At 41.9% G+C, this 26969-nt stretch overlaps 1 protein-coding gene across 1 annotated transcript in view; it reads right to left on the bottom strand.

Moving 5' to 3' along the window:
• Positions 1–9319: 9319 nt before the first annotated feature.
• lcor (ligand dependent nuclear receptor corepressor) overlaps positions 9320–26969 on the bottom strand; it is a gene marked incomplete at its 3' end in the record, with an annotated part of 73369 nt that continues 55719 nt past the window's right edge. Inside the window, exons 4-7 of the mRNA XM_084558399.1 lie at positions 25842–25974; positions 20650–21126; positions 16308–16398; positions 9320–10448 (exon numbers count right to left, since the gene is read on the bottom strand). Coding sequence (XP_084414525.1) covers positions 9320–10448; positions 16308–16398; positions 20650–21126; positions 25842–25974 — 1830 coding nt within the window. The remainder of the gene's footprint in view (positions 10449–16307; positions 16399–20649; positions 21127–25841; positions 25975–26969) is intronic.

The following is a 26969-nucleotide window of genomic DNA, read 5'->3' as shown; positions in this document are numbered from 1 at the left end:
CAAGTATTCAGTCAAAGCGCTCGTTTTTTTTTTTTTTTTGTTTGTTTTTGTTTCAAGCAGCTTCTCCTTAATTTTGACATTTTGGGAAGGCAACAGTCCAAGTCTTGTAAGTTAGATCTCTAGTGGGCCAACGAGGTGGGCCTTTAAGTGAGCTCTGCATGAGCCTCCCCTGCAAAGAGTTATTCAGATTTACAATCCTTGCTGTTTATAAAGCACTGAAAAAGTATTTGGCTGAAAATAACAGACGATAAAAAAAAAAAGAAAAAGGCTTTTCAAATACTCTTTTAAAGTGATGTTCTCGCTTTCAAGAGTCAGCTTCAGCCTGATGAGTGTCAGGTTTTCCACCAATAAGTTTGTGAAAAGTATCTGTTTCTGCTTCTGAGAGTATAATATTTATCTCACATGGCAAACTTCCTGTCTGACGACTGAACTCCAACATCCAGCCAGCGAGTGCCGGTCTGTCTGACCCGGCTATCGATCACACTCATGAGCCAGCGTTGCTCTTTAGCTCGACTATAAATACACCGGGCGGCCGCTGTGGTTATCTGCGTGTTAGTGTGGACTTCACGACTCAAGGTAACAGAGAAAGGTACATGGCTGTCAGAGGACGGCGCGCAACTCCAGAGACGGCGAACAGATGCTACACGAGGATCACGGAAACACACGTCGGCGGAACACGACTCCGCTCGTTAGCTGATTATTTTTTTCTTGTTTTCCTGTTGTTGTTGTTTTTTTTGTTTTTTTTTTAACACAGAAACCAAAAGTCAAACCCGTCGCCCTGAACCATCAAAACAGGAGATCAGAGACATCATACAACATCAACTGCCGGCCTTTTTAAATATCTTTTGTGGAGAGAGTTCATAAAATTTACACAGAACAAGGATGAAATATTAAACATTTGCCAAGCGTACTGTACGTCAGTGTGTGTATTTGTGTTTCCCTAGAAAGATTCAGTATTACGGCCGATGATGATTCCCCCTAAAGCCCCGTCTCAAAACAATTTGCATCCCCCCTCAGAAAGGAGAGAACGGCAAAGCCTCTGTGAAAAAGAAAACATAGAAAAGAAGAAGAAGAAGAAGAAGAAGCCTCTGGGTTGTGAACACACCACCAAGAGACAGTGATGTTTTTGAAGAGGCCTGACCCTGCAGCGCTCATGGTCCACCGACCAAGGATGCCGACAGGCTGACACACAGTTATGGAGCAAAGGTGAAGGGAAGGGAAGGCGGTTTACGAGTTTTTCATCAAAGAAAGTGACAATAAAATCAAGCCCCGTTTACAGAAGTGTGGGATGGGACGCGCTGCAATGCGCCAGGAACCTTTACGCCTTTGAGTGACAGGACAATCAAGATCTGACACATTTCTGAGAGGAGAGAACAAATACAACGACGAGATCACAACGGTCAGCCGATATCAGCTTTGAGAGACGCCTGAGGCCTGAGAAATCATCTCTGCAAGTTCATCAAAACATTTTCCAAACCAGCCAGCCCGACCTCACAAAGTCTGGAGTGCTATGAAATGTTTGTAATGGTTCTCAACAGGCGGAAGGAAAACGGAACACGCTTCAGCCTTCAGGTCAACTTTGTGCAACTGACCGACTCGTCAGACGGGGTCCTTTGTGACACAGGTAGCAGGGATAAGATGGACCGTCTCAGGGACAAACGAAGACAAGGACAGCTCTATGCTCACGGCTGCCGTCTCGCTGATACGGATGAAAGGCGGACAAAGAAAGCACGTCGTTAAAAACAATTGCCGGAAGTGTTTGCAGGATTCTGCTGTCTTCGGCCAATAGCATTTCTTTTGAAAAAACAAAAGTAAACTGGACAAAACCTGAAGAAGAACCTTCGCTAGAGACGGCATCTACACATTACGACCTCCATGCTCTGTAAAGATATAAACTAGAGTTAGCAGAGACCAGCTGGTCCATGTAGGTGGCTCTAAAGGGCCAGACACACCTCCACATAGGAACAATGCTGCAAGATTGTCATGGCAACACACAAGGGCACCTCAGATTTCCTTCACAAAGCCCTGGCTTGCATTTTCAACATTTTTCCCTTTTCAACTCGCATCAGCTCTGAATATTTCGGTCCCTAAACCCCGTCTCACCCCCCTCCCGTCTCTCTCTGATGAGGTGTTTCAGATCTGCAGTAGCACCTTTGAATCATAAGCACTGTGTGCCAAAGTAATGCTCATAATGTGTGAATTTCAGTTTCCATTAAAAGCTGGAAGTTTAACTGAGGCGTGGGGGTGGGGACGGCGACCTTCAGCGGCCTTTATTCTTTTCTACTTCACTTAGATTTTCATCCTCGCACTCCCATCCACCTCCTCAGACCGCCACGTCTATCTGCGATGGTCTGTCTGGCTGCCATCTGTAAGGAGGCTCGCAGACGAGGCGGAGGGGTGAGACGTACGCCGGCACCGCAGGCTTGTCGGAGGCGAGAACAGCCAGCGCGAGAAAGTGTCTTGCCTGCGAGGTTTATTCACGGTGCAACAGAATCACGGGTTGGGTCGGTGGAGGGGGGGAGGGCGGGGGCAGTTTAAGATGACAAATTTGACCCGAAATCTCACGTGACATTTTTGCTTCGACAGAAGAATGTTGTTCTCGCAGCGACTGCCACTGGGTGCCTGGATTACACGTGATTGAGACGTCAAACCTTAAAGGATTAGATTTGAGATCGTGATTAGTCTTCAAAAAGGCACCGAAGAACTAGTTAGTGTACACCTATCACCTATCCTGTAACAGGAATCAGATCAGACGTGACTTTTCCAAATAGTCGACAAATGGGCCGAGACGGTAGCCGGGCCCCGGTTAGCAACTAAAGAGTGCAGTCTGAAAACACATTTAGCCTCGAAAATTTTAGTTTTAAATGAGTTCAGCTCCTATTTTGAAAGATTTTGTTGAAGCTCATACAGTATCTGTATTAAAGGGAGGACTTCAAGGTTTAGTCATAAAAGTCCTCATGTAGTTTCAGACATTTATTGATACGTATCCCCGCTACGCTCTCACCTTTTGTGTGTTATAATATAAACATATGAATCAAACCATCAGCTTTTAACAAGAGAACACAAATCTTTGGATGTTTTTTTTTTTTCATTATCTCCAAATTTCTCATTTTAGTGAATTGCAAAAGGGACCGAAGGCGTCTGTTGTGTTGATTGCTGCAGATCAGCATCCTTCCAGAGGCGTGTCTGACCTTTAAGATCCGTACTCGGCTCCGCTTTCAAAGCACGACTGCAACCGAGCGACTGCCTCACAAATGCTTTGACATTTACAAAACTTGGCATCGCACTCCACAGCAGAGGAGATGCACACTTTAACGGAACAGTTAGCGCCGCTCTGACACGTGAAGAGAAATAAAACCACCAGTGTGGCAGAGCTAACAACCTGTGTGCTCATTCCTCTATTGTTTAAAACTGCTAGTACAACATATCTCGCCGCAAAGAGGGGGACGGGACCGTTGGATATGTAGTTGCATATGAAGTTACGTCAGACAGGTCCTGAAGCATCTATTCTAACACAACCTTGGTCAATGACTCGGATTAACTCTGGACCACTGTGTTTTTTGCAGCGCTGCAGCCTTTTTGTCGTGTTGTTTGTCTTTAGGTGAAGCACACAATGCAGCTACAACACAGCTTGAATGCAACACCGGAAAACATTGTCCTGCGCTTTTGTCCAGTGTTTGCTCACAGGTTGAAATGTGGCATTTGTGGCAAACAAACGAAGAAGAATTCTCCCAGACCTTCAACATGCTTATCATATGAAAGGTTTGTGCTTCTCTTCTTAGCAAACAGATCTCACCATGTTGCTCAGCACACAGAGGTGTCTTGTTGATTTCCTACATCCAACCAAAAGCCTCACAATTACTATTCTCTGTGCGTCTCCACCCACAGTTAACACAGGCGAAGGCAACAAAACCCCGCGCTCGTACTCGTAAAGGGTCGTCGACGAGGGGAAGCAGAACGAGGAAACTGTGATGGAATGGAAAAATATAAAAATAAGAAGAATAAAAGCAGGATTGCAAACAGCGTCTCAGGCCAGCCAGTCGTAAGAGAACAACAGAGAGAAGAAAAGAAGTGGAGGAACAAAACAAAGTGTTTTTTTTTTTCACAGAGGCAGTGCCTGCAGTGTCCCCGTGTGTCAGATCTAAATCAGCTGGCAGGGCTGATGTTCTGCAAAGCCGTGGACAAAAACTCACCCACTGCTTCTAAAAGAGACACGGCAGACTCCAGCTTCATAATTCTACATATAACCCACCCACACAATAAGTGCGGCTACCTGATGAGAAGGGAGTGTGTGTGTGTGTGTGTGTGTGTGTGTTGCTGTATTGGCGTCATGTCGTTCTGCTCTTCCACGGCCGTTATGTGCTAGAGTGAATACACCGTCGTATTCATGGAAACCTGGATTCTGGCTTTTCAAGAATTTGTCTTTTTTTTTCTTGTTTATACGAAGAACAAAAAAAAATAAACTAAAGTAAAAGAAGATGCCATCAGAATAACAACAGTACGAACAACGAGAAACGACAATTATTCAAAATCTGTTCCTGTCGGTTACGTCTAAAAATCTGGAAACAAGCCGTACTAAAAGTCCTGATTCTTCTTGTGTGTGTGTTTCTAGTATACAATCAGCTGCTTCGAAGTGGTCGGACCTGAGGTATAAATGACAACCAGATATGCAGCGTGACAGAATAAGAAACAGGAGAAAGCCCTCTGCAGAGAGGAGCATGGCAATCATATACATTATGGTTGTTTCTTTCCTGGTAGCCCGCCACACCGTGCGCCATCCTGAAAACTAAATGGCACGTAATGCGGCGTCTATTAGGTGAGGTTACAGTAGTTGCTGTTCGACATTTTTTTTTTCTTTTATCGTGACAGTTTCTCACTCAGAAGAAGAAAAAAAAAATTATAAAATAATCAAATAACCTGAAAAGCAAAGAGAAATTGACTGGCTTACCTGAAGATGCAAAAACAGTAAAATAAATAGATACATATTCATAAGTATATAGCTTTCTTACATTTCATCATATTAAGGTACATTTTCACTGTGCGTGCTGCGTTTTTTGGGGGAAACGTAGTGTAAAAGGGTTGTTTTTGGACAGAATATGTTTCTTTTCAAAAAAAGATAAGCAGATAAAAGGAAAGGTTAACTTGTCCACCTGTCCCCCAATCTCCCCTCTGGGTCGGTCTCTGGATTTCTCTGGGTGTGAGACATAAAGTCAAGTTTCAGCCTGGAGTTTAGTTACGAACAATAAAACCGAACAATAAACCTCTTATTCTCTCTGAGACCAGGGTGGGACTCACGGCCTCCAGGGTGAAACCGGACGACATAATCCCAAAATGTTTGCTCACACACTTTAAAAAAAACAACAAAAAAAACACAAAATAAAGAAACAAAAAATACCTGAAAAGTGGTAGGGTGGCAAATATTGGTCAGTCAGACACTTGAAGCGCCCCCCCCCCCTCTGTCTTCTCTTTGCAAGAGGAAGGCGAAACAAAGACAAACAAAAGATAATAAAAGAAACTAAGCAGGATGATACTATATTTTCCCAGAGTATCAGCTATCCCTTTGCCAAGCCCCCAGCTAAGGGATACATAAAAGTACGAGGCACAGAAAGGAGTCAGTTCTGAGAATGAGGTATAGCTCTTGGTCTCTGCAGACCAAGCTGACATGTGGTTAACACACACATATATATATCCATCTCTATATCTAGATAGATTTATATACGTGTGCACATGCGCGCGTCTTTAAATATAGTACAGGTAGTTAAGTGTGCGCTGTTTTTCCGACTGACGAATATTGCTGCCCTTCCCATTGGCTGGATCCTGAGACTTTACAGTACTGAAGGCTACTGTTGCACGCCGGCGTCAGAAAACGACTGCGTTTCCAAAGCGAGCAGCGTAAAGTGAAAAATAAAAAGCAAAAAAAAAAATAATAATAATAAAACAAAACAAAATAAAAACCAACAGTCTGTTAAATGTTAAATGTGAATTCTTCTTGTTGATCACTGTTCTGGTTTGTCGTGAGTTTTGAGAGATTCGTTTCACTTCACTACATTCATTACATTACTGAGTGTTTTTGTCATATATGTGTATAAATAGATAATATGTTCTCATAAGTATAATATATAGAATATGAGGTTTCTTCAAAAAAAATAAAAATAAAGAACAAACAGCGGTGAGACTCGGTTGAAAGGAGGAGGACTTTTTCGGACAGGGGGAGCCGTTAACCACATGACTATGAACAGTCAATAGAACCACAAGAAAAAAAAAATAAAAATCAGATGGAAATAAAATAAATATATACCTTAAATGGCATGCACCTCAGTAGATAAGATCAGGCTGAAAATGGGACTATTTCTAACTAACTACTGATAGATTTTAAGACGATTTAGAGATTTGTGTAAATTCTACACATGAGATAGTTTGGCCCTCGAGGCCCCTCTCAGGGGAATTAGGTCTAAGTGCTGTTGGGAGTTTTTATCCATGCAATCCTACGCATTAAATGCCAATTACATTACATATATTTGAACTTTTTTTGTTATTAACACAGATCCATGCTTTACATGCATTACATGAACGAAGCTAAGGGGCAGATTTGCCAGATTCTTTATTTTACAGTAAGAGGAGCTCGTATTCACAGAGAAGTGCTTTACGATCCCGCTTTGACGTTTAGATCAGTGCATTGTCCTTTCGCTGGGTCCAACTTTATTAGACACTTCAAATGCTCAGCATTGTGAAAGTGTTGGACGCATTTAATGCATGACGACCCCTGGTGATATCAGCGTCCCACGGGTCTTCTCTAGAGCTTTTTCCATCGGCCGTGCGATGCCCAACAGCCAAAGCCAAGGGAGGTGGGTCACCAGTAACCACAGAGGGGGTCTAAGATTGTATGCAACAGGTAGTAAATGATTCTAATTTTAATTAGATTGTGATTAATTTATAACTCAGTGGGACTTTAAATAACTGATTACTCTCTACATAATATAATGAATAATCGCCCGGCCCCCCCACCCCCAAAATCAGCCAAAAAAAGTGGTGCATGCCATTTTTTAAAAGAGAATAATAATAAAAAATAAATAAATGTACATTACATTTCAAAAAGGAGTGAATCATCATTTCATCTGAGCAGAGTTACAATTCTCATGTTATAAATTCTCACAGACTGGGTGAGCACCAGGCAGTGTTAGGAGCCAAGATCAACATTTAAGGGGAGGGGAACCAACGAGACGACACTACACAAAACTGAATTATTTTATCAAGCTGTCAACCTTTTTTTTTCTTTCTTTTTTTTTTTTTTTTTTTTTTAAATCGTGGAGGTAATTGAGAGGAAAAATAAGAGTAGTTTGGGTCCAAGCTGCACCTCTCTGAAAGTCTTCACACAGTAAAGCTCTTTTTCTTTTTTAATTCCATCTCTCTTTACGTCCTCGTCTTCCTTCCCCTGCTCCTTATCCCCCAAAGAAAAGCTTCACTACTTCCTTTCTTTCTCTCTTGTTTTTTTTTCTCTTATTTTTGAAAAGTGCTGTCTTAGAAGTTTAGCGCCGTAAGTTAAGTCCCCAAACGCAATGTCAGCGTCTTCTGTTCTTTGTCAGTATCTGCACATGGCACTGGCGTATTAATCATGAGGCCATCCTCACAGACAGAGCGAGCATTAGCTAGACGCTGTCCTGTCCACGTCTCTGTCTGTTATAGGTCCAACAGGAAATGACCATATTTGTGACCCACGTCATCTGTCTCAGTTACCCTGAGTTAAAAATGAGGAGAAGAAACACAGAGAATCATGGATTGGCTTTTACATAGTCATAATAACTTAGAATATATTAAAATCTGCCTGTCTCTCACCTACCGACCACCCCCCCAACTGCATATTACCCACCCACCACCCACAAAAAGAACTACAAATGCACATTGTTGTAGTAAACTGCCTTTAAAACTGTCTTTGAATTTGAGGGAGAAGGATTTCTTCTAAAACTCCGCTTAGTTTGACTAGAAAAGGAAAAAAAAAGACAAAAACATCAGCAGTAAGTTGTTATTAGCTAAGACTAGCTAGAGCCTTCATAGGAGATGGATAATGAACTGGGTAGCAGCACAGTTTCACGTTCTGATCCTAATATGCCTTCATCCAATAAAGATCTTCACGAGGGCCGTGAGCTGACTTTGGTCACCACAGGGAGGGCAACCTGCAGACGGCTCCAGCTTTCCAGAATCAGCAGTGAGAGACAGATGGAGGTCCATGAGGTAGCATTCCGCCTTAAAAACAGCTGATCCATAATCAGATAAACCCCTTAACTTGTCCCTTGGCAACGAAAAAAAAAAAAAAAAAAAAAAAGGGATAAAGAGCCTCCTGCATCTGAATATGAATCAGCGTATGCAGGCGATGTGCACCTCTGACCCGATGCAAGGTTGGGCTTCAGAGACAGACCATAATAAGTGCATGATGCATGGGCAACAATGCCGAGGTAACCTGGTCTGTAAGCGCCAGACCCAAAGTGTAGTGCAAAAGAAAGCAAAACAAATCAAACGAAAAGATAGTGGGAAAAAAAAGGTTGATTATAGAAGTCAGTAGTGTCCACGAAACTCACAAACATGCATCCCTGAATGACTTGTGTGTGTCTTTTCTCGTTCAAAACAAGAGGACGGGTTAATCTTGCTTTTGTCCACACAGAGATTAGCAGAATATTTTAAGGAGGAAAGAAAAGGTTTGCAGTTAAAGCGTCATGGCTACCTGGCAATAAGAGAATGGGTTTGATTCAGAACCCTATTGAGGAATATCAGTGGCATGATTACACCTTACAAATGTAATAGAGAGTTCACTTACCAATTTTCAGCTAGTACTCCATGAGAGAGGGGAGTGGTAAAGGGACTAATTTCTCAGTTTTTGTTTTTTAAGTTAATTTTCAAACTTCCCCTCATTTTTTTTTTTCGCCCAAAATTGAAAATTGTCCGAAGCCCAAACTGCATTTATACGCAGCAACGGTTCAGTTTATCGAGTTCATAAAAGAGGGGAGATTGGGTTCTTGGGCTGGGGATTATCAGCATGCTTAAGGAAATTTCATTAATTGTCATTTAACTAATGTCTTTATCTGCATTTGTCGAGCCCCCCAGATAGAAAAGCTAAACAAATGCTTGTACAGCGTCGCCCACGTGACACCTGTTAAAAACCGTCCCGATTAGTTGTTTTCTCCAGTTTGTTTTTAAAGAATCCTCCTCATTTTATCCCTGCGTTTGTGCTCACCCAGATACTGCAAAGTAAATTGGCACAAATAAAGCCCCATCTATCTTTCAAATTATTTAAGTCATTTGACTGAGGTTTACATGTGTAAGTCGTTTAGTCGATTGGTTTGAAATTGTCATCAATCTCTTCTTTAACATTGTCCTTGAGCTCGGCGGCTGCCAGGGGCTGGCCGTCGTCTCGTGAGGTTGCGGTGTGCGTGTTCTCCGACTCGGTGGGGAAATCCTGCCCTCCTGCTTCCATCTTCATCATCAGCTTGAGCTTCTTCTTTGGGGGGTTCTTCAAGGTTCCCATGCGCTCCTTGACCTTGTACTCCAGGGTGCTGTGTGGGATCCCATACATGTTCTGTGCCTTGGACACGCTCATCTTCCCGCTCATCACTACTGCTATGGCCTCCTCTAGGATCTCACTGTTGTACTGGCGGTAACGGCCCCTCTTCTTCCTTGGTTGCTTAGAGTTTGGGTCCCCTTCCACGTCGGAGATGGAGTACGCTGGCCCGGAACTGGAGTGGTCCAAGTCGGAGCTCCAGTAGTCGGCTGCCGGGTCCAGCAGGCTTCCGAGGCTTCCTCCACGGCGGTTCTGCTTGGGCAGGATGGCTCTCAGCTTCCGGCTCAGGGTGTTTTCCCCGTGGCCACCACCCCCAACCCCCATGGCACCATAGCCATACAGCTCAGAGGCGTGGGAATCCCAGGAAAGATCCATGCCTCGAACTTGGGGGATCTTGAGGTCGACAGGAGGTGAGTGGCCCTGGTCTCTCTTTCCGTCACTGTGGTGGTGTTGGGCCTTCGAGACCTGATTGTGGTGGTGATAATGAAGGGAACTCTTAAAGGAGAAGGCTCCGTGGTGGTGATTCTCCAGGAATGTAGGCAGGTCTTTGAGGTCGCTCAGAGCCCCACTGGCTTGTTTTAGCTTCATCAGGCTTTCAAGGTGGGCTTTGCTTCCCCAGAAAGAGGAGGCGCCCTTCTGACCGAGCAAAGAGTGGGTCTGCCCGTGATTGAGCAAGCCGGCGGACTCTAGATTAGCCAATGAAAGAGCAGCAGGCTGGCTCAGAAGGCGGTGCTTCTGGCTGAGGAGCTCTTCCTTGATACGCAGCGAGCGGGCCAGCGGAGGCTTGAAGGTGTTGGAACCGACGTAGTTCTCCCTCAGCCCGTCCTGCAAGCTTCTCTGCAGCAGGCCGTCCTCCTCGTCCACCTCTGACAGGGCTTGTTCCACTTTGAGGGAACGTCTGGAGAGAGAAGAACAAGAAGACAGTTTAGGAGCCGTGTCAGGGGGTCGCCGTATTCTCTAATTTAAGATTATGCTGATCATTTGACTTTTTACTGTCGCACATATGGGAGAAAATGTTACAGCTTTACAATGTTCTAGCGTCAGACTTTCTATTAACTCAAACTGCTCTGAATCACAATCATTACATGATCAGATGTGGTGACACAGTCTCATCCAAACTACAAATGACAGCCACAAGTAAATGATGATTTAAAAACAAGCAAACATAGTTGAGATAAATCCAGACCTCAAACTCAGTCCTTTTTATTGACTGTTTTCTTGCTGCTTTTGGTTTGTAGATGAATGTTGTGTCTTTACGGTTGTCTTGAATGAATTACAAAAAGGAAATAAACAGTGAAGACCGTGTTCCTACGGATATAATATATATTTACTTCTGTCTCTGTACTTCTGTTTCATGTACATCTGAACATTTGTTTGTATTTTATTTTGTACATTTCTTGCTTATACTATTTTGTTTTATTTCACAAGATTTTTACTCATATTTTATTTTATTAGATTATTTGTTTTTACTTGTGGTAATTAGATTTTATTTTTATTTTATTATACTAGATTTTTATTTATATTTTTAATTTTATTTTATTGGATTTTTATTTTATTGTATTTTTTCTTTTAAATAGTGGTTCTCAAGAGTGTTTTTTTATGTGGAACTGAGCTACCGTGACCAAACAATTTCCCTTGTGGATGAATAAAGTTTATCTAATGTCTAAGGGGGCACACAGCAGCAGGGCTTCAGGTAATCTATAATTAGTCCAACAGTTTATTATTTTATTACAATGACTGATCTAAATATTGGTAAAAAAAAAATGTGTCAATATATAATAATGCTATGGGTATTTATTTGTGAGATGAATACGAGGTATTGGCTTTTAAATGCCATTATAAGCATCACAACTTATGACCACAATCCATGGAAACACTAAATCCACACTACGTAAAAACACGTCAACGGCTCATAAACTATTTAAAAAGACAGCTGCTCATTGGTTCACCCTGTAGTTTCTCACCTGAGGATAGGAAATGCTACATGGGGTCATTTGATAAAAGTCATCTATTTATCTGTGTAGACTCCTGTCACATTGCAAGCATCTTGTATTTTTCTTTGTTTCAGATTTCTTAAGACCATCTCTGCTGAAACCTATATGCTTACATCCTGAGTGCCTATACTGGACCTGCTGCAGCCAACGTCTATACAGCTAAGTAACTATAGCAACAGTGGAAAAGGCTCTTTAAAATAAAAGTCTCCCATAGGTTCATAATAAACAGACAAGTCAGTACACGGGAGAAGAATGCTCCACTGGAGACATTTTCAGTTGAGCTACAGTGCAGAGTGACTGTGACTGTGTGGGGAGTCCACAGCAGGAGATTTAAGACAGATTATCACAGTGGGCCGTCTGGAGCTTGTTGAAAACGATACAAGGTTAGTGAGAGGGGTTGGAGTGGACACGCTAACACAGCGTTCTGTTATCGGCAAGAAGACGGTCATCAGAGACGGACACGACAGTGACGCTGGATCTGAGGACTGTGTTCTCTAAGCAGCAGTGTTAATATTATTTTTTATATTTTTGCAGTTCCCGTTAGGGGTTGCGTGACTTCCGACTTCTTAAAGTCGACTAATATGTGGTAAAAGTCGAGCTGACGTCAACTAGTCGATGACATCACACATAAAAACACAGTAGAAAGTAATGGAGTCTATATTCTTGACCTGAATACATATTGTTTTACACAAAAGAAGCTACGGAGGATTTTCTTCAGTTTATTGAAGCTTGAACATGAGCTACTGTCAGCGGTAGACCACGTCAACACCATAAACACCGTCAGTCTGACTCTTCTGATATGAGGCTCTCACTCAACAAACTCTCAGCTCCACCATAAGTACTGAGTCTCACATGGTGCATTCACTGACATCAAGGACAAAAAACACAGTCTACGACCACAGCAACAGTGAGTGTCAACTAATAGAACTGAACATAAACACATGAGCTTATCAATACTGTACTCTACAGATATGTATAGCCTGTATAAAAACATGCAGCACCTCAGCACCATCAGTAGCATTTAATAGTACTCCACAGCGTGTTGTTAGATGGGATAGTGTAGCAGCTAAAGGTCTAATAACTTTATCAGATAGTTGATGTGCAGCCTCCTTCTCTCTGTTACCACAGGACGTTTGGTGAAGTTGTTAACTGACTGCTGTCCAGAGGATTTGGACCGTTCCTCTGCTAGCGTTAGCATTAGCATGTCTTGTTTGCAGTAGTACTTTAGTTGTATTTCAGTACTGACATGTCACGGTAGTATGGGCTTCATCTTTAGTGAAGAACCAATGACCCACTGGGTTCCTCACCCGTCTTCTAGGAGGCAGCCAGGTTGTTATTGTCACGTGATCAGAGACTAGTCCACTAGTCTTTATCTTTTATACTAATAACAATAAAACCACGAATTAGAGCAAAGTTAACATTACAACACAATAAAAGATACAGACTGAAGTACATATATTGATTTGATTCTGAGATTTCCATTCAAAAATCATCAGAAAAATATTTCTGAATAAAAGCCAGTAGCTTGTAATGCACACACAAACCCACTGTGTGTTTTGGGGATTGTCTGGTTGTGGAAGATGAATTGAAAGTAGAGGGGGTCGAAATATAGAATCTGTAGTTAATATTACATGACCTGATCGTTAGAAGCCTCACTGGGAGTGGAGCCTGGGGCCTTGGGGCCCTGGGGCTTTTGGAGTCTTTGGGGCCTCAGGAAGGAGACTCATTTCCATCCTCAAGGGCCTAGGGGGCTGTTTCTATTTTATCTTTAAGCCCGATGTGGAAACAGAACAATAGCTCACCTTTGGTTTGAAACATCTGGTTAACATTCCTCCTGGACAATATCTGAAATATCAGTGATAGTACTTGACTGCAAAGGAAAACTACATGCAACCAGTTTGGCTGCAAACTGTGCATATCTAGACCAAAATAATAAAAGTAAGACCCAAAGAGCAATAGACCAGAAACCCCTACATGATTACCAGGTTCTTAATTGAAAGTGCATGTCTTCTAAACATCGTGTTTGTTTGGTATGGAGGCAGTATTAGCTTTCACCAGGACGAAACTCCTCTTCTATTCACTGCTGGATCAAAGAGTCACTGCTGACATGGTGGTTGCAGGTTTCCTATGCCCATGCGTACAGCTCTCTGAATCAAACCTCTCTCAATCCATATTTGACCTGCAGATCATTCTTGAAAATGGATGCCGCAATTAGCGTCGATTGTTTATTCCCTCTTGATGCCAGAACCGAGCACGATGACTACTGATTCAAACATGACTTCAAGGCAGAATACTCTTCAATAAGTGAATGCAACGCAGTGCAGAGGATCATCAATAAAGACAATGACATGGGCTGCTTTTTCTTTGAAGAGAGAAATCCATCATAACCTCAGTCATGTGTTGATTCACTCTATCGTGGATGGAGGTGGGAGGTAGATGAGGTCTATTATAAATACCAGTACACAAACAAATATGGATAACCTTGCCACAACACGAATGACTGCTTCGGTACTGATCAGCAGAGTCAAGCCGGTAAGGGAGATATGAAAGGTGGGATCTGTTGACAGCACTTGCATGGGAATGACCATGAGTAGATTAAAGTCCTAAAACTCCACGGGGAACTGAAGGTCGGCACCAGCAAGCAAGTATATTCTCTGTATGTGAAACTGCATAGAAAGTATTAGAACAATAATTCAATAATAACTACTCATGATACATCTCAGAGATGGGAATGCTTACAAGTGTAGTGCATCGTTCATCTCTTTAGAGGTTTATCTCGCTCCCTGTGGCGTGCTTCATTGTTTTGCTCAGCTTTACTTCATGCATGTTTTATGAAAATGTCCAAAGATCTCACTGTTGCACCCCCACCCCCCAATTTGCTAGGTGAGTTTTAAAATGTTTTTGCAGGCTGCTCCGTGGATGTGCTCTATTCAGTGCAGCCAATTCTCACTCTTTACCCTCAGAAATCGCAATATATGAAATATCTAATCATGACACAGGGTTTCCCATAGATTTATGGCTTTCAGGGGGTGGTGTTTAGAGAGGGAGGGGGGTTGTTTAATAAAAGAACAAGGTATAGACCTGTTCTGTAGGAAAGGACTTGACTGCTATCATAACTAAATCTGATCACCTGCAGATTAACTGACAAGTTGAATAAGTGAAATTTAAGACCTTTTTAAGACCATTATGGGTTAGATTTAAGACCTACACAAAGTACGTGTAGGTCTTAAGAAATGACTTTTTTTATCAGTCCTGATTCACAAACATTTTCTGAAAGCTTATACCCTCTAGATGTGATTTAACATGCATTGAGACATGTCCCAACCTCCTCCATCCCATGGGCCATGCATAGTTTTGTAATGTATTTCAATGGAATTAAATGGCTTTGAAACATATTGATTTTCAGTGGTCTGGGGCTGAAACAGGTAGTGCATCCCAGAATTTTCAATGTTAACATTCCAATTCACATTCAGCATGGCCAGAGCTGGTTTCACTGAGAGTTGGTTATAGTGAGAGAAAGAAAGAGAGGGGGAGGGAGAAAGAGAGAGAGAGAGACGTTAGGAAAGGGTTGGATCGGTTGAATCGGTTTGAACAGGGAAACATAGCCTGAGAAAGTTCCCCCAGTAACATCATTGCTTTTATACGAGTGATGCTTTGTTACGGTGTTTAAAATCCACAAGACTTCAGCTTTCAGAGTTGCAGATGATGCAAAGATTTCCTGCATGTCACTTGATGACGATGAAGCAGCAGAATCGCTAGAGTCTGTGTTTTGAACAGTTGGCACAGAGTTGGCTTTAACACCGTCTCTGGCTGTACTCAGACCTGGCAACGGTGAACAAAACTGGGTGATCACATGAGATTGCTGGAGCCTTTTAAGAGCCGTCTGGTGTTTCTCTGCTTTTAACCTTCACTCCCAGGCTGCAGAGTTTCCTCTTGCACAATGTGCAGTACGCCTCATAAGGACTGTTCGGCATACGCTTCAGTCAATCAACGAAATCACTTTGTTCAAGCCAGCAATCATTAAACTTACATTTGCCCATTTCCCAAGTTGACAACGAGGTTCATGTGACAGAAGAAGACTCGAATCCAAAAGGATGCCAGAATCCATTAGACTAACAAACATTACGTGACGAAAGAGTCTCCCCGCTTCGCCTGAGCGCGTAACATGCCCGGTGCAGCAACACATTCCAAACATTCCAGGCTGAACTTTGGATTCCACTTCCAGGTCTCATTTGAAATTTAATTTCTGCGTACTGCTAATAGTTTCATAAAAAAAATACACAGAACACACAGAACTAACTGTGAATGCCAACGCATTGATCAAAAAGCGAATGGAGCAGTAAATGGACGTAAGGATTTAAGACTTGACTAAATGTAATTTGAAACCTACAACGCAAAATACGCTCATACTTAAGACTTTTTAAGGCCTTAAATTTGGATTATCAAATTTTAGACTAGCCCCGTGATAGACTGGCATCCTGTCCAGGGTGTCCTGTCCCTGCCTCTCGCCCCATGACAGCTGGAATAGGCTCCAGCACCCCTCCGCCTGTGAAATCAGTGCTTGTTGAATAAAAACTAGAGAGGCCTGACTGCGGTTTGGCATCTGCATTCAGATCTAAATCGGACGTCATCGCCTCAGGCCGACGAACGTCTCCATACATTTAGTGTTGGAGTAGACTGAGAAGTTTTCTCTGGGTAACACACTGCAGAAAGTCAACACACTGTTTTAGGATGTGCCACTGTTCCTAATCCCGTTCTCTTACCCTTTGACCCCAGGCGCCGGGGTGAAGCCGGACAAGGTTTTGGGGTTGCCTGTGCTGTGGTTTTTCTTGGTGGAGAGGTCCAGGACGCCATCTGAGGAAAAAAACACACACAGGACAAGATGTTAAACACGACTGAGGTCACATTCTGTTCAAGGGCAAGAGGCAATTTGTAAAAAATGTGGGTGAAAAGTAGATTCTAAAATTTTATGTGACGCAAGTAAGGGTCCCTGTCACTTACATGGTGCAGCAGAAAATCAGATAAACGGTAAAAAGTCACAGCTCTGCAGAATTAACACATCAAAAGTTCCTGTGCTGATATCTCATCTCGCCTCTGTTCCAGTATTTTCTGACGTTATCTGACGTGTTTGCGTTTAGTTCACTGAACATTTAAACGTTCTCCTCCTCAGTCCAGCTCGACTCCCTTGATTTTCACCAGACATGTTTAATGGGCTTCCTATACAACGTTTTGGATTGCAATCAAAATCTGATTAACCTGAAAGTACAAAGGAGCCAGTTACCATGGAAACCATACCTTACTCCTGAGCCAATGTGATTAAAAAAAAAAGAAAGAAAAATAAATAAATTAACATATTGACAGCTATTCTATACTGTATATTACGTTTGGATTAATTAGTATGAAGTTTCCTTATTTTAAAATAAATCATGTGAGATGTGTGTGTTTTAAAGGAGGCAGTTCACACCCCATATGACTCAGACGTGCGAGTTTACTGCATTAAACATTTGTGAAATTCACCACCACTTACATTCACTTATATTTACACAGTGTCAGTGACAATCAAGACGCTTTACTGGAAACCTAGCGCCTCAAACGCCCAGAGCATGAACTAAGACGCCGACGGAGAAGAAAAAGGAAAGAGAAGAGAAGGAGGAGAAGAGATAGAGCTGATGCACGTTACATAAGAGACTGATAATGAACTAAAAAAAGAATGGATCGAGCTAGAATTCAAAATTTTAATTGGAGAAAGGTCTAGTGGGTGTATAGTGCTCATAAAGTTACTGGTGTCAGGATAAACACAAGCACAACGTTATAAAACTCTTAGTGATAATTGTAGGTCTATTACAGATAGATGAATATAAGAGGCATCATCTTAGCACAGGTTACCACGGCAGTCAGAGATCACTGCTGTCCATCTGTTTGAACTGTTCAAGAGGAACTAGGTGTGACACTAGCTATGAAATCTAGGTGGGTGCTACATGTCTAAGTAACATCCACACCAATGAATGCCAGGTCCAGAAGTTTCCCAGCAGAACACTGAACTGTCACAAGATGGTTTAAATGTTATTCACTTCTTCTGTCGGTGGTCATAATGTTGTGGCTAATTAGTGTACAGTATGTGCAGAAAACGTAGCTCCTACTTTGAGGCAATATAAAGTCAATATTATTATATATATTTAAATATATCATTATTCCATCCTGCTCTGTTTTGATCTTGTTTAAATCTATTTGAAAAGTAAAATGCAAATAACTCTTCAAAAAAACAAAAACAAAAAAAAAACTGAAAATCTGAGATTAACAAACACACCAATACATTCATTAACAGAACATACACTATAATCCCTTCAGTGCAGCTGAACCTTTGACCCCCCTGCAAACCACAAAACCCTACACAGACTCAGGACTGGTCACTGCCGTGTTAATCTTCAAGGATTGTTTTAGTTGTTTACTCACCAGGAGATATTAAAGAAAAAAAACAGGACAAATACTTTATGAATGCTGTATATGTCCAAATGTAATCTTAAACTGCACACAAGTCAGACAAAGCCCAGGGAAAACAACAATGACACATAACAAGGTACGCTAACGAGGTTCTCCTCTGAGCTAATGAACATTTTAATTATCACCTACATTAGCATGCTTTGTTTTGACAGGACACATCAGCGGTAGTAACACCGGCTTACTTTAGTTAATGCATTAAACAGTCAGAGGAGAATGTTTCAGTTTCCTCATCAACATGGATATTTATGCAGCCTCGTGCCCTCAATTCTAGTAAACAGCTGACTTTCAATCTAACTTTGCTAGCTAACGCTTATGAAGTTAAGATAAGGGTAGGAGGAGAGAGAGATGCTTTCAGGAGCAATAGAGAAAAACAACGCAAGCACAACGTTGTTTAAAACGTGAAAAAATACTTGTATAATATTTGTCATAACTTCTAGACTGAGGAACAGCTTCTTCCCGGAGGCTGTGAGACTCTCGAACACTGAAAGACCTCCGTAGCCCCCATCCCCCTGCCGCCCCTCCAACAGCCACCCACGGACACACCTGCACAGATTGCAGTTTGTTTTGCACTGTCACTTTAACTCCATTTGCACACTACCTCAACTCATTGCTGTTAAATTCTATGTTGATACTTTTACCGCCTATATTTATACATTTTTTATACCTGCTATTTTGGATAATACTTGGAAAGCTAATTTTTATTCTATATTCTATATTTATACTTTTGTTTTTTTGTTTCTTTACTTATGGCTTGAATCGGGACCAGAGTAACCAATTTCGTTCCTTCCCATGTACCAACATGTGTCGTAATGACAATAAAGAATCCTTGAATCCTTGAATCCTTGAATAAGACCATAAATTATGTACCATAGTATTAATCTTTTATGGGAACCCTGATGTCTAGACAAATGTGCCAAAATCCTCTCTGAAGCATTGGTATCAAGCCTGTCATTGTCTCTAAAATATAATCTGAAGGCAAAACTTGCAACCAGTGGTTACGCAGCCAAAGCACTGCTACGCATGTTAGCTGCCGTGCTAGCACAGACAGCTAGCTCCAGTGGATTTATTTTGTGCAGATAAAACTATGACCTGCTTCTCTTAGAGCATACGTGTCAAACATAAGGCCCAGGGGCCAAAACCAGGCCGCCGGAGGGTCTAATCTAGCCCGCAGGATGAATTTGGGAATTGCAAATTGAAGACATTAACTGCAATGTTTTCAATAAAAGTAAATTACTATTCCTAGGGTTTACACAGATTTAGTAAAAGTTGTGGACATAACACAACACTGAGACCTAGAACTTGCATTTCTTTTTTTCAAGAAATGTCCGGTCATTAAATGTAAACACTTTCATAATGTTCTTCTTTGCACTAAAACAAAGGGAAACATTTGGAGTTGTCATTATTTATAGGTAAATACGCTCTCGTGTTATTGGTCTGGCCCCCTTGACATCAAACTGGGCTGTATGTGGCCCCAAACTAAAATGAGACCCCTGTCTTAGAGGGTTGTTTAGCAAAACACTGATGGGTGAGGCAACAAAAATGTGCGCCCCTCCCCCTGCTGAAATTAGATCTATTATTACATTAGCAGTATGTGTGTATATATGATCCAGCTTGAAGGATAATCTGACTCAGAATTCCTCCAAACAGTGTTGTATGTGTGAGAGAGAGATAATTTGTGAGCATGAGGTGGATGTAAATGCCTCCATCCTTAAAAAAAATAAAAAATTTAAGGAGGCTTACTGTAAGCAGATTCCAAAAAGCTGGTATTAAAGTGTGTGCCCGGTCACACTGTGGTTGAGGGTTGACACAGAGAGCTGATCAAACCGCTGACCTCCTGCTGCTTTAGTTTGATTAAACGGACACTGAGCCCTGAGATATATTTCAGAGCTCAGCGCTGCACAGGCCCGATCTAAAAGATAATGGCTTTTCAGTCATCAAAAAGTGCATGTGCTTCATTTGAGCCTGCGTGTGTGTGATATAACATCGAGATGAACGCAAATGAGTTTTATCCTCTGACACGTATAGTACCTCTAACAATGAGGGTTTGTTGTCCGTAAGATGAAATGAGAACAAGCGCAGAGGAGACGGAAACCCAGGGATTGGATAGTTTCAATCTGAGCCTGAGAGAGGCAATCAACTCAACGTGCTTAGTATCATGAAAATAATTTAAACAATATTCTTTGTTTGATAGTTTGTTGATATTCTTATGAATCTTTAATGTCATTTTTTATATTGCATACATGGTGACCGTTTTTACTATAAGACCAGTCAGTAGGGATCATGGTGTCTGGTCTGTGTGTTCTTGTTTTTATTACGTTGTGGGGACCAAAGTCTTGCAGAGTACGTACGTTCTGGCCCCACAACTTTATGAGGACCTTTTTTTAGGGTAAAGCTTATGATTAAGTTAAAGTCAGGGTTGCAGAAAGCATTATGTAAATGTAGAGTCCACATATATTAATAGCAATGTGGTGACCCAATAAAGAGGGTCCCCACAATGTGTGGAGTTCCCGTTCTGTTTCTTTACAGATTTGTGTCATATTTCAGGTCAACACAAAGTCTTTATGTGTGACAGGATGTAGAGTGTGTGTGTAGCGCTGCTCTCACCCTGCTGGCTGGGCTCTGGATCGGCCTGGTTCCTTTTGACGGTGAGGTCCAGCGGGCCGTCCTGGTCGGCCATGAGAAGCTTGCTGAGGACGGGATTCTGTGCAGAGGCAGCAGCCGTGGCCCCTCCTGCTCCTCCACCGTTACTGGCTCCCGTACCGTTGCTGCTCTGGGTGCAGAGGGCTGCTGAGGCAGCAGCAGCGGAGTTGGGGCTGAAGCCCGGCCCTGGGGTCGGGGATGGAGAGGAGGAGGCAGATGATGGAGGGGAGCCTGGCGCAGGCAGGGGCCCGGGCGGGGAGCCGGGGGCCGGGGCCAGAGACACCGCTCTCGGCAGGCTTTGGTCCTTCATGGTGCCGTTGGGCAGGGGCGGGTCGTCCTGAGTAGTTTTTGAGGTATATTCGGCAGCGAACTGGCGGATCATTCGCTGCATGATCTCACGAGCCACTAGAGGAATGTGAGGGTCTGAGAAACTTGGGAGGTCTGGAGAGAAACAAAACAGAGGGGCAAACATGTCAGCATCCGGCCCTCCAGGAATTTACTCTTTAGTCGTTGGCACATTCCACTGCTTATTTATCCCATTTCATCCTGAAAATGTAATCCTGACGCTACGCTGAAATAATCCAAAAAACACTGGGAAGCAGCTCTTAATCCTGCCTATTGGCCATGCTAAAAGCACCATGATATCAGTGTGTACAGCAGATTACTGCCTGCACTTCTTCAGCTGGGGCTTTCACGGCCTTCTCCGTCAATTTCCGATTTCAGATGCACAATGCAACGTCTAGAAATCCACTTCAGTTTCATGTTCTCGCATCAATATGTTCACTTCTGCACAGACACCACAGTATTTATATCCACAATGTCCCACTGTAGTTCTATTTGAAGACACAGCCTGGGGCTGAAACGAGAATTTGTTTTCTCAGTTGTATTATTGTATGTATTGTATATTAAGCAATTAGCCTAAACAAAACATGCAACTGCTAGTTAGTATTACTAGCTACTAGCTACTATAATACTTTCTCCACTAAAGTTAATAAAGTGTAAACAAAAGAATATCATCATGTTTTCGATGGTTTTTGATAAATGAACTTGCAGTGAGTACAGGTATGTTAATAATGGAAGTCTTGATCATAAATTCACCTCTGCTTCCCCTTTTCTATATCATCATCATATATAAGCATAATATACAGCATGAATTGTTTTTGCCACGCCATTGCTCCATAACGGCACCAGCTGTTCACTGTGATGGCAGCTGATTGGAAGGGAATATAACTGAGGCCTAAGAGGGAGGAAATACAAATGTCAAACCCAAACTTCCTGTTGCCCCCTGCTGCGACAAAACAAACCCACATCAAACACTGGTCACTGATCTCATCGTTGAATACGCGCTCAGCAAAACAGCGGCGACGATGACGACACCGATTTGCTATTAATGCATTAATCTGGCGTTGTCCCAGATAAGTCGTCTGCACTTATCTCTTTTTAACCGTAGCTACGTTATTTGAATACTTGCCCATGCACGTCAATGACTCAAACCATAAATCCTTCAAACAATACATCAGCCCCAAAAATGTAATCCTGAAGCCGTGCTGAAATAATCCAAAAATCACATGCACTGTACATTCAGCTATTAATCCTTCCTGTTGAGGAAGGTTAAGGCGGCCGAGCATACAGCAGGTGAATGGAGCCGCTTTCCCCGTTATTCTTCACACATCTGCTTTCCCAGCAGACTTCCTGTTTTTAACTCTGCACTGCTATTTCCTCGGGTTGTTTCCCTTCATTTAACACCCTTACTCCATTTTCTCAACTGATTTGTTCCAGTTCGTCATAGCAACAGGGGCATTCACCACATGTCTACTGGAAAATAATTGATTATACACATTTTGGAGGATATAAATATCAAACTTCCTCTACAGCCATGCACGTGTAAGAGAAAAAACTATGAAGTCTGGTTGTTGCTGTATTCTCTTGAATTGTTTAAAAAAATAAGCTAGGGCAGCACTGCTGAAATGAAAAGCTATAATATTCTTTTCTATCATCCCATTGTTCCTTTTGACGGGTCTACATACGTAGGTGCTATATTATTATTTGTTGTCGGGTTTTTCATAATCCTCTGTTGCTGTTATGTGACTCCTGTGCTCCACTTAAACACTGCGCTTTGTAATCCCCACTACTGAAATGACATTGTTGACACGACAGTTAAAGTGTTTGAGCTGTGTGTCACTAAGTTATTTGGGTTTGTAAATACACTGTGTGGCCGTTTGCCCACTCTGCCTCTACTGAACACACCTCAAACGCTAAGAAAACCCAGATAGCTCCTTTTTGACAGGTGCAGAATGCCACCATGGGAAGTCTCCTGGGGAAATCCCGCCAAGCAGCGACTATTTATAGAGTGTTTGCTAGGAAATGGCCGCCGTGTGACACTACAAGTTTGTGCAAAGACACACAACAAAGCAGAGTGATTTGGCAGCTGTTTTTTTTTTTGTTTTTTTTTGTAGTTTCTGAAATCTGTCATCTACTTCAGTAGAGGAGTCTTCCTGAGGCTTGATGTTGATGTGCATGTCATGGTTTATTTCTGCAATAGCTGAATTTGACACAGAATGATGCACATGAAAAGACTACTAACCACTGGGAAATGTGTTGGTTTCAAAAGCCTTAAGCGCGGCTTATACCTCCGCTGGACTAGACGCTATAACCTACGTACGTAGCCTACGCCGGTGTGAGCCATTTATACTTGTCCGTCTGGCTCGCTGTGTAACAACTCCACCCAAACACTAGTTGGTGTGTGTTTTTTGTTTGTAACACCGAACCTCCTCAGTTAACCTTTCCTCCATGTGTTCCATCTTTATTGATCCAAAACAATCAATCTGAAAATTGCGGAGATGGAGAAGCAGCAGCCGGAAATACTAAAGCAGAAACACGCTGCTAGCAAGTGGACCAATCACAGCTCTTTGCCGTGTAGTTACTTTTCTAGGGAGATGCATGTCAAGCTACGGTGTTAGGGTCTGTGTAGGATCTGAGCTGATGCTGTAGCTACAGCATCAAATTGAGAGATATAAACCACACATTATGCAAGTCAAAATAAAACTGCAAAAATGTTTGAATAAAATTTAGCAACCCTATCTTACAATCAGTAGAATTACAAACAATTTAAACAAGCTGTAGGGCTGTAACCAATGATTATTTTCATAATCAATTGTTATTATTAATATAGATTCATCTTTTCTTATTACTAATTGTCTCTATAAATTACCAGAACTCAATTTCCTAATACAGAAGCTAACGTCATACATTTGCCTATTTTCCCTAAACAATATTTTGAATAGATCATAACTAAAAAAATGCAAATATCTGAAAATACACTGATGTACTAATCAGTTAATCCAGCTCTAAGACGTTGCAACTATTCACCTTCAGTTGTGCAGGTTTAGATTTCATCTACACCAATCTGAATTCATTTTTTTTTTTTTTTCCAGAATCAAAGTTCAAACAGAACTCTATCCACATCTCGCTGCAGAGAATCAACACTAAGTCCCACACGCTCCTTTTCAGCAGCTCCGTTACTGTCTGCTGGGGAATATGGGCTGGATTGTTTAGTGTTTGTGAATGTGTGCTCATCATGCCTATGCCTTTGTGACTGTTTATCTGTCTAAATATAGCAGCTCCACAGGCCGCCCTGCCCGTGTGCATGAAGCCAAATTGATTAAGGCTGTCTATTGATTGTACAAACATCTGCTTCCTCCCTCCTGGAATAAAAAAAATGTAAAAAAAAATCCACAACAGCTACTGTCTCCCAGGCTCAGCCTGCAGCACAAATATCAAGACAGAACAGGAAACATTTTGAGTTTAGAGGGGATTAAGCCAGCTCAGCAAATATTTACACACTGAATGGATGCTGATTTGACGCCTGCACAAAAGATGAGAGTGAATGACTGAGTGACACAGCTGATATGTATGCCCTAATGCATAATAAGAAGCTAAAATTAATTTAGATGTACACCAGCGAGTGTGGAGTAGAAGTGAACATATAAGAGACTGATAGAGCAGCGTGTAGCTTAGCTCATCTGTACGATGATGGAGAACAGAATCCATCAAAGGCAACAGAACATTAATCACAAAAATGTATCATGATTTAAACAAAGAATTCGAGTATGAATAGGGACGTTTAACCTGTTAAATGTGCAAAAATCTGAGGTTGGTTACGAAAAACATGTTGATTACATTTACTTCTCACAAGGTTGTGAAGTCCATTTAGTCTTTGTCTTGAGTCAGAGCAAAAGCATTGAAGAGGCAGATGAAAAGGACTCTTGCATTTACATGATGGGTAGTGAAAACCACATGCAAAGCTCCTTCACTCCTAAATAAACAATGCTTTTTGTTTAGTTTATAGAGTATAATTTAATATTTTCCTCTCAAAATAAACCCATTAAACATTAGAGATGATCAAATTCTTGTAAGCCCCAAAAAAAGGTTCAGCCCAGATTTGATCATCATTCTGGTGACTGATAACTGATTCATATATTTGTGTTACTGCTGCTAGTGTGATAGTTTACCTTTTCTAGAAGCTGTGTGATTTTGCACTCCCTAATTCAGCACCAGTTCCTCATGCTAAAACCACCATGCAAAATATCCGTCTACATAGTTTCCCAAATTAATCATGGCTCCGTTAGTACAGGTCGTAAAAGTGGGTCGGCCTCTCTGGCCCAGATCTCAACTGGTTTAGGGTCTACCTGCGAGGCAGAAACGTCTTTGATCCAGTTGTGAAACTCAGAAAAAGTCACATGCGGAGTTCCTCAGGGATCGATCCCCTGCACCCTTTTTATCCCAAATGCTAAAATTGTCCTTTTTATGAAAACGACAGCCTGCTTCACACACGTCCTCTGTAGCTACATTTTTTTTACACAGAGACATGACAACAAAGGTAAAACACCTCTTTTAATTCCCAAGGTTATTTCCAAAAGTGAGTTACCTAAAATAGTTTTACTGTATGCAAATGACTTCATCCTGAGGGGTCTGGTCTGTCTCTAGGGGTAAGACATTTTGAACTCTCTTTGGGCCTGAAAACAATGAAATGCTATGAATGTCTTGAATACATAATGAACTCAGGCATTTCATTCCAAGGAAAATTAACCACATTTTCTGAGTTGACCAATCCGAAGACACTGCATTCCAGATACCTGTGAGGAAGTATGTCTCACCTTTTCTGTGCAACACAGCATTGAGGAAGTCTTGGGCCTGTCTCTCCAGCCGGCTGATGCGAGACTGCTCTAGTTTGAAGTCTTCACACTCCGACAGCGCGTGGCTGCCTCCGCCGTTCTCTACGCCGTGATCCTACAGAAACAAACGCAGAGACGAATGAGTGGGATAAAAGGTTCAGAGGTGTGGAGAAACAATGTCCTCATACGTAAAGAAACACGCGACACAGCTAGCTTGTTTTCATTATGGCTGTTTAAACAAGCAACGCTGCAGATGTCCCACGGTTTCCTGCTTCCATGGGAGTCAAGAGACGAGTGCATGTACATGTATGAATATGACGATTTTTTTCTTCAAGTCTGAAGGTGTGCACAACTTATCCATGCTCTGCAGTCAATATCAGGCTTTTGGCACTTTTCCAAAATGGCTGCTTTCATGGACTGACTTTTTTGCAGGGAAATATTTGCTAATTTTGAAAAGATTACAGTAAGAGCATAATTTATGTAATTTCTGATCATTTAATATGAATATTTACTTTATTGGAGCAACCTATAATTATAAAAATTTCTTACTGAAAAAAATAATTCACAGAACTAGTATCATCACTGGTTCCAGAGATTTGTGGTATATCCTAGGGGTTGTACCGACTAGTCGACTTCACTGCTGTACCGTGACTCTTTAAGCATCATGTGGACTAGTCACTGATCACGTGACAATAACAACATGGATGCCTCCTAGAAGACAGGTGAGGAGCCCAGTGGGTCAGTGGTTCATCAAGTGTGTGGAAATACTTCAAAGATGAAGCCCATACTACCGTGACATGTCAGTCCTGAAATACAACTAAAGTACTACTGCAAACAAGACATGCTAAGGCTAACACTAGCAGAGGAACGGTCCAAATTCTCTGGACAGCAGTCAGTTAACAACTTGACCAAACGTCCTGTGGTAACAGAGAGAAGGAGGCTGCACATCAACTATCTGATAAAGTTATTAGACCTTTAGCTGCTACACTATCCCATCTAACAACACGATGTGGAGGACTATTAAATGCTACTGATGGTGCTGAGGTGCTGCCTGTTTTTATACAGACTATACATATCTGCAGCTCACAGTATTGATAAGCTCATGTGTTT

Source organism: Chelon labrosus, assembly GCF_963514085.1.
Source record: "Chelon labrosus genome assembly, chromosome: 2".
NCBI classification, from domain to species: domain Eukaryota; kingdom Metazoa; phylum Chordata; class Actinopteri; order Mugiliformes; family Mugilidae; genus Chelon; species Chelon labrosus.
Note: the sequence above shows the minus strand (reverse complement) of the source record. Positions and strands in the feature narration are given on the sequence as shown.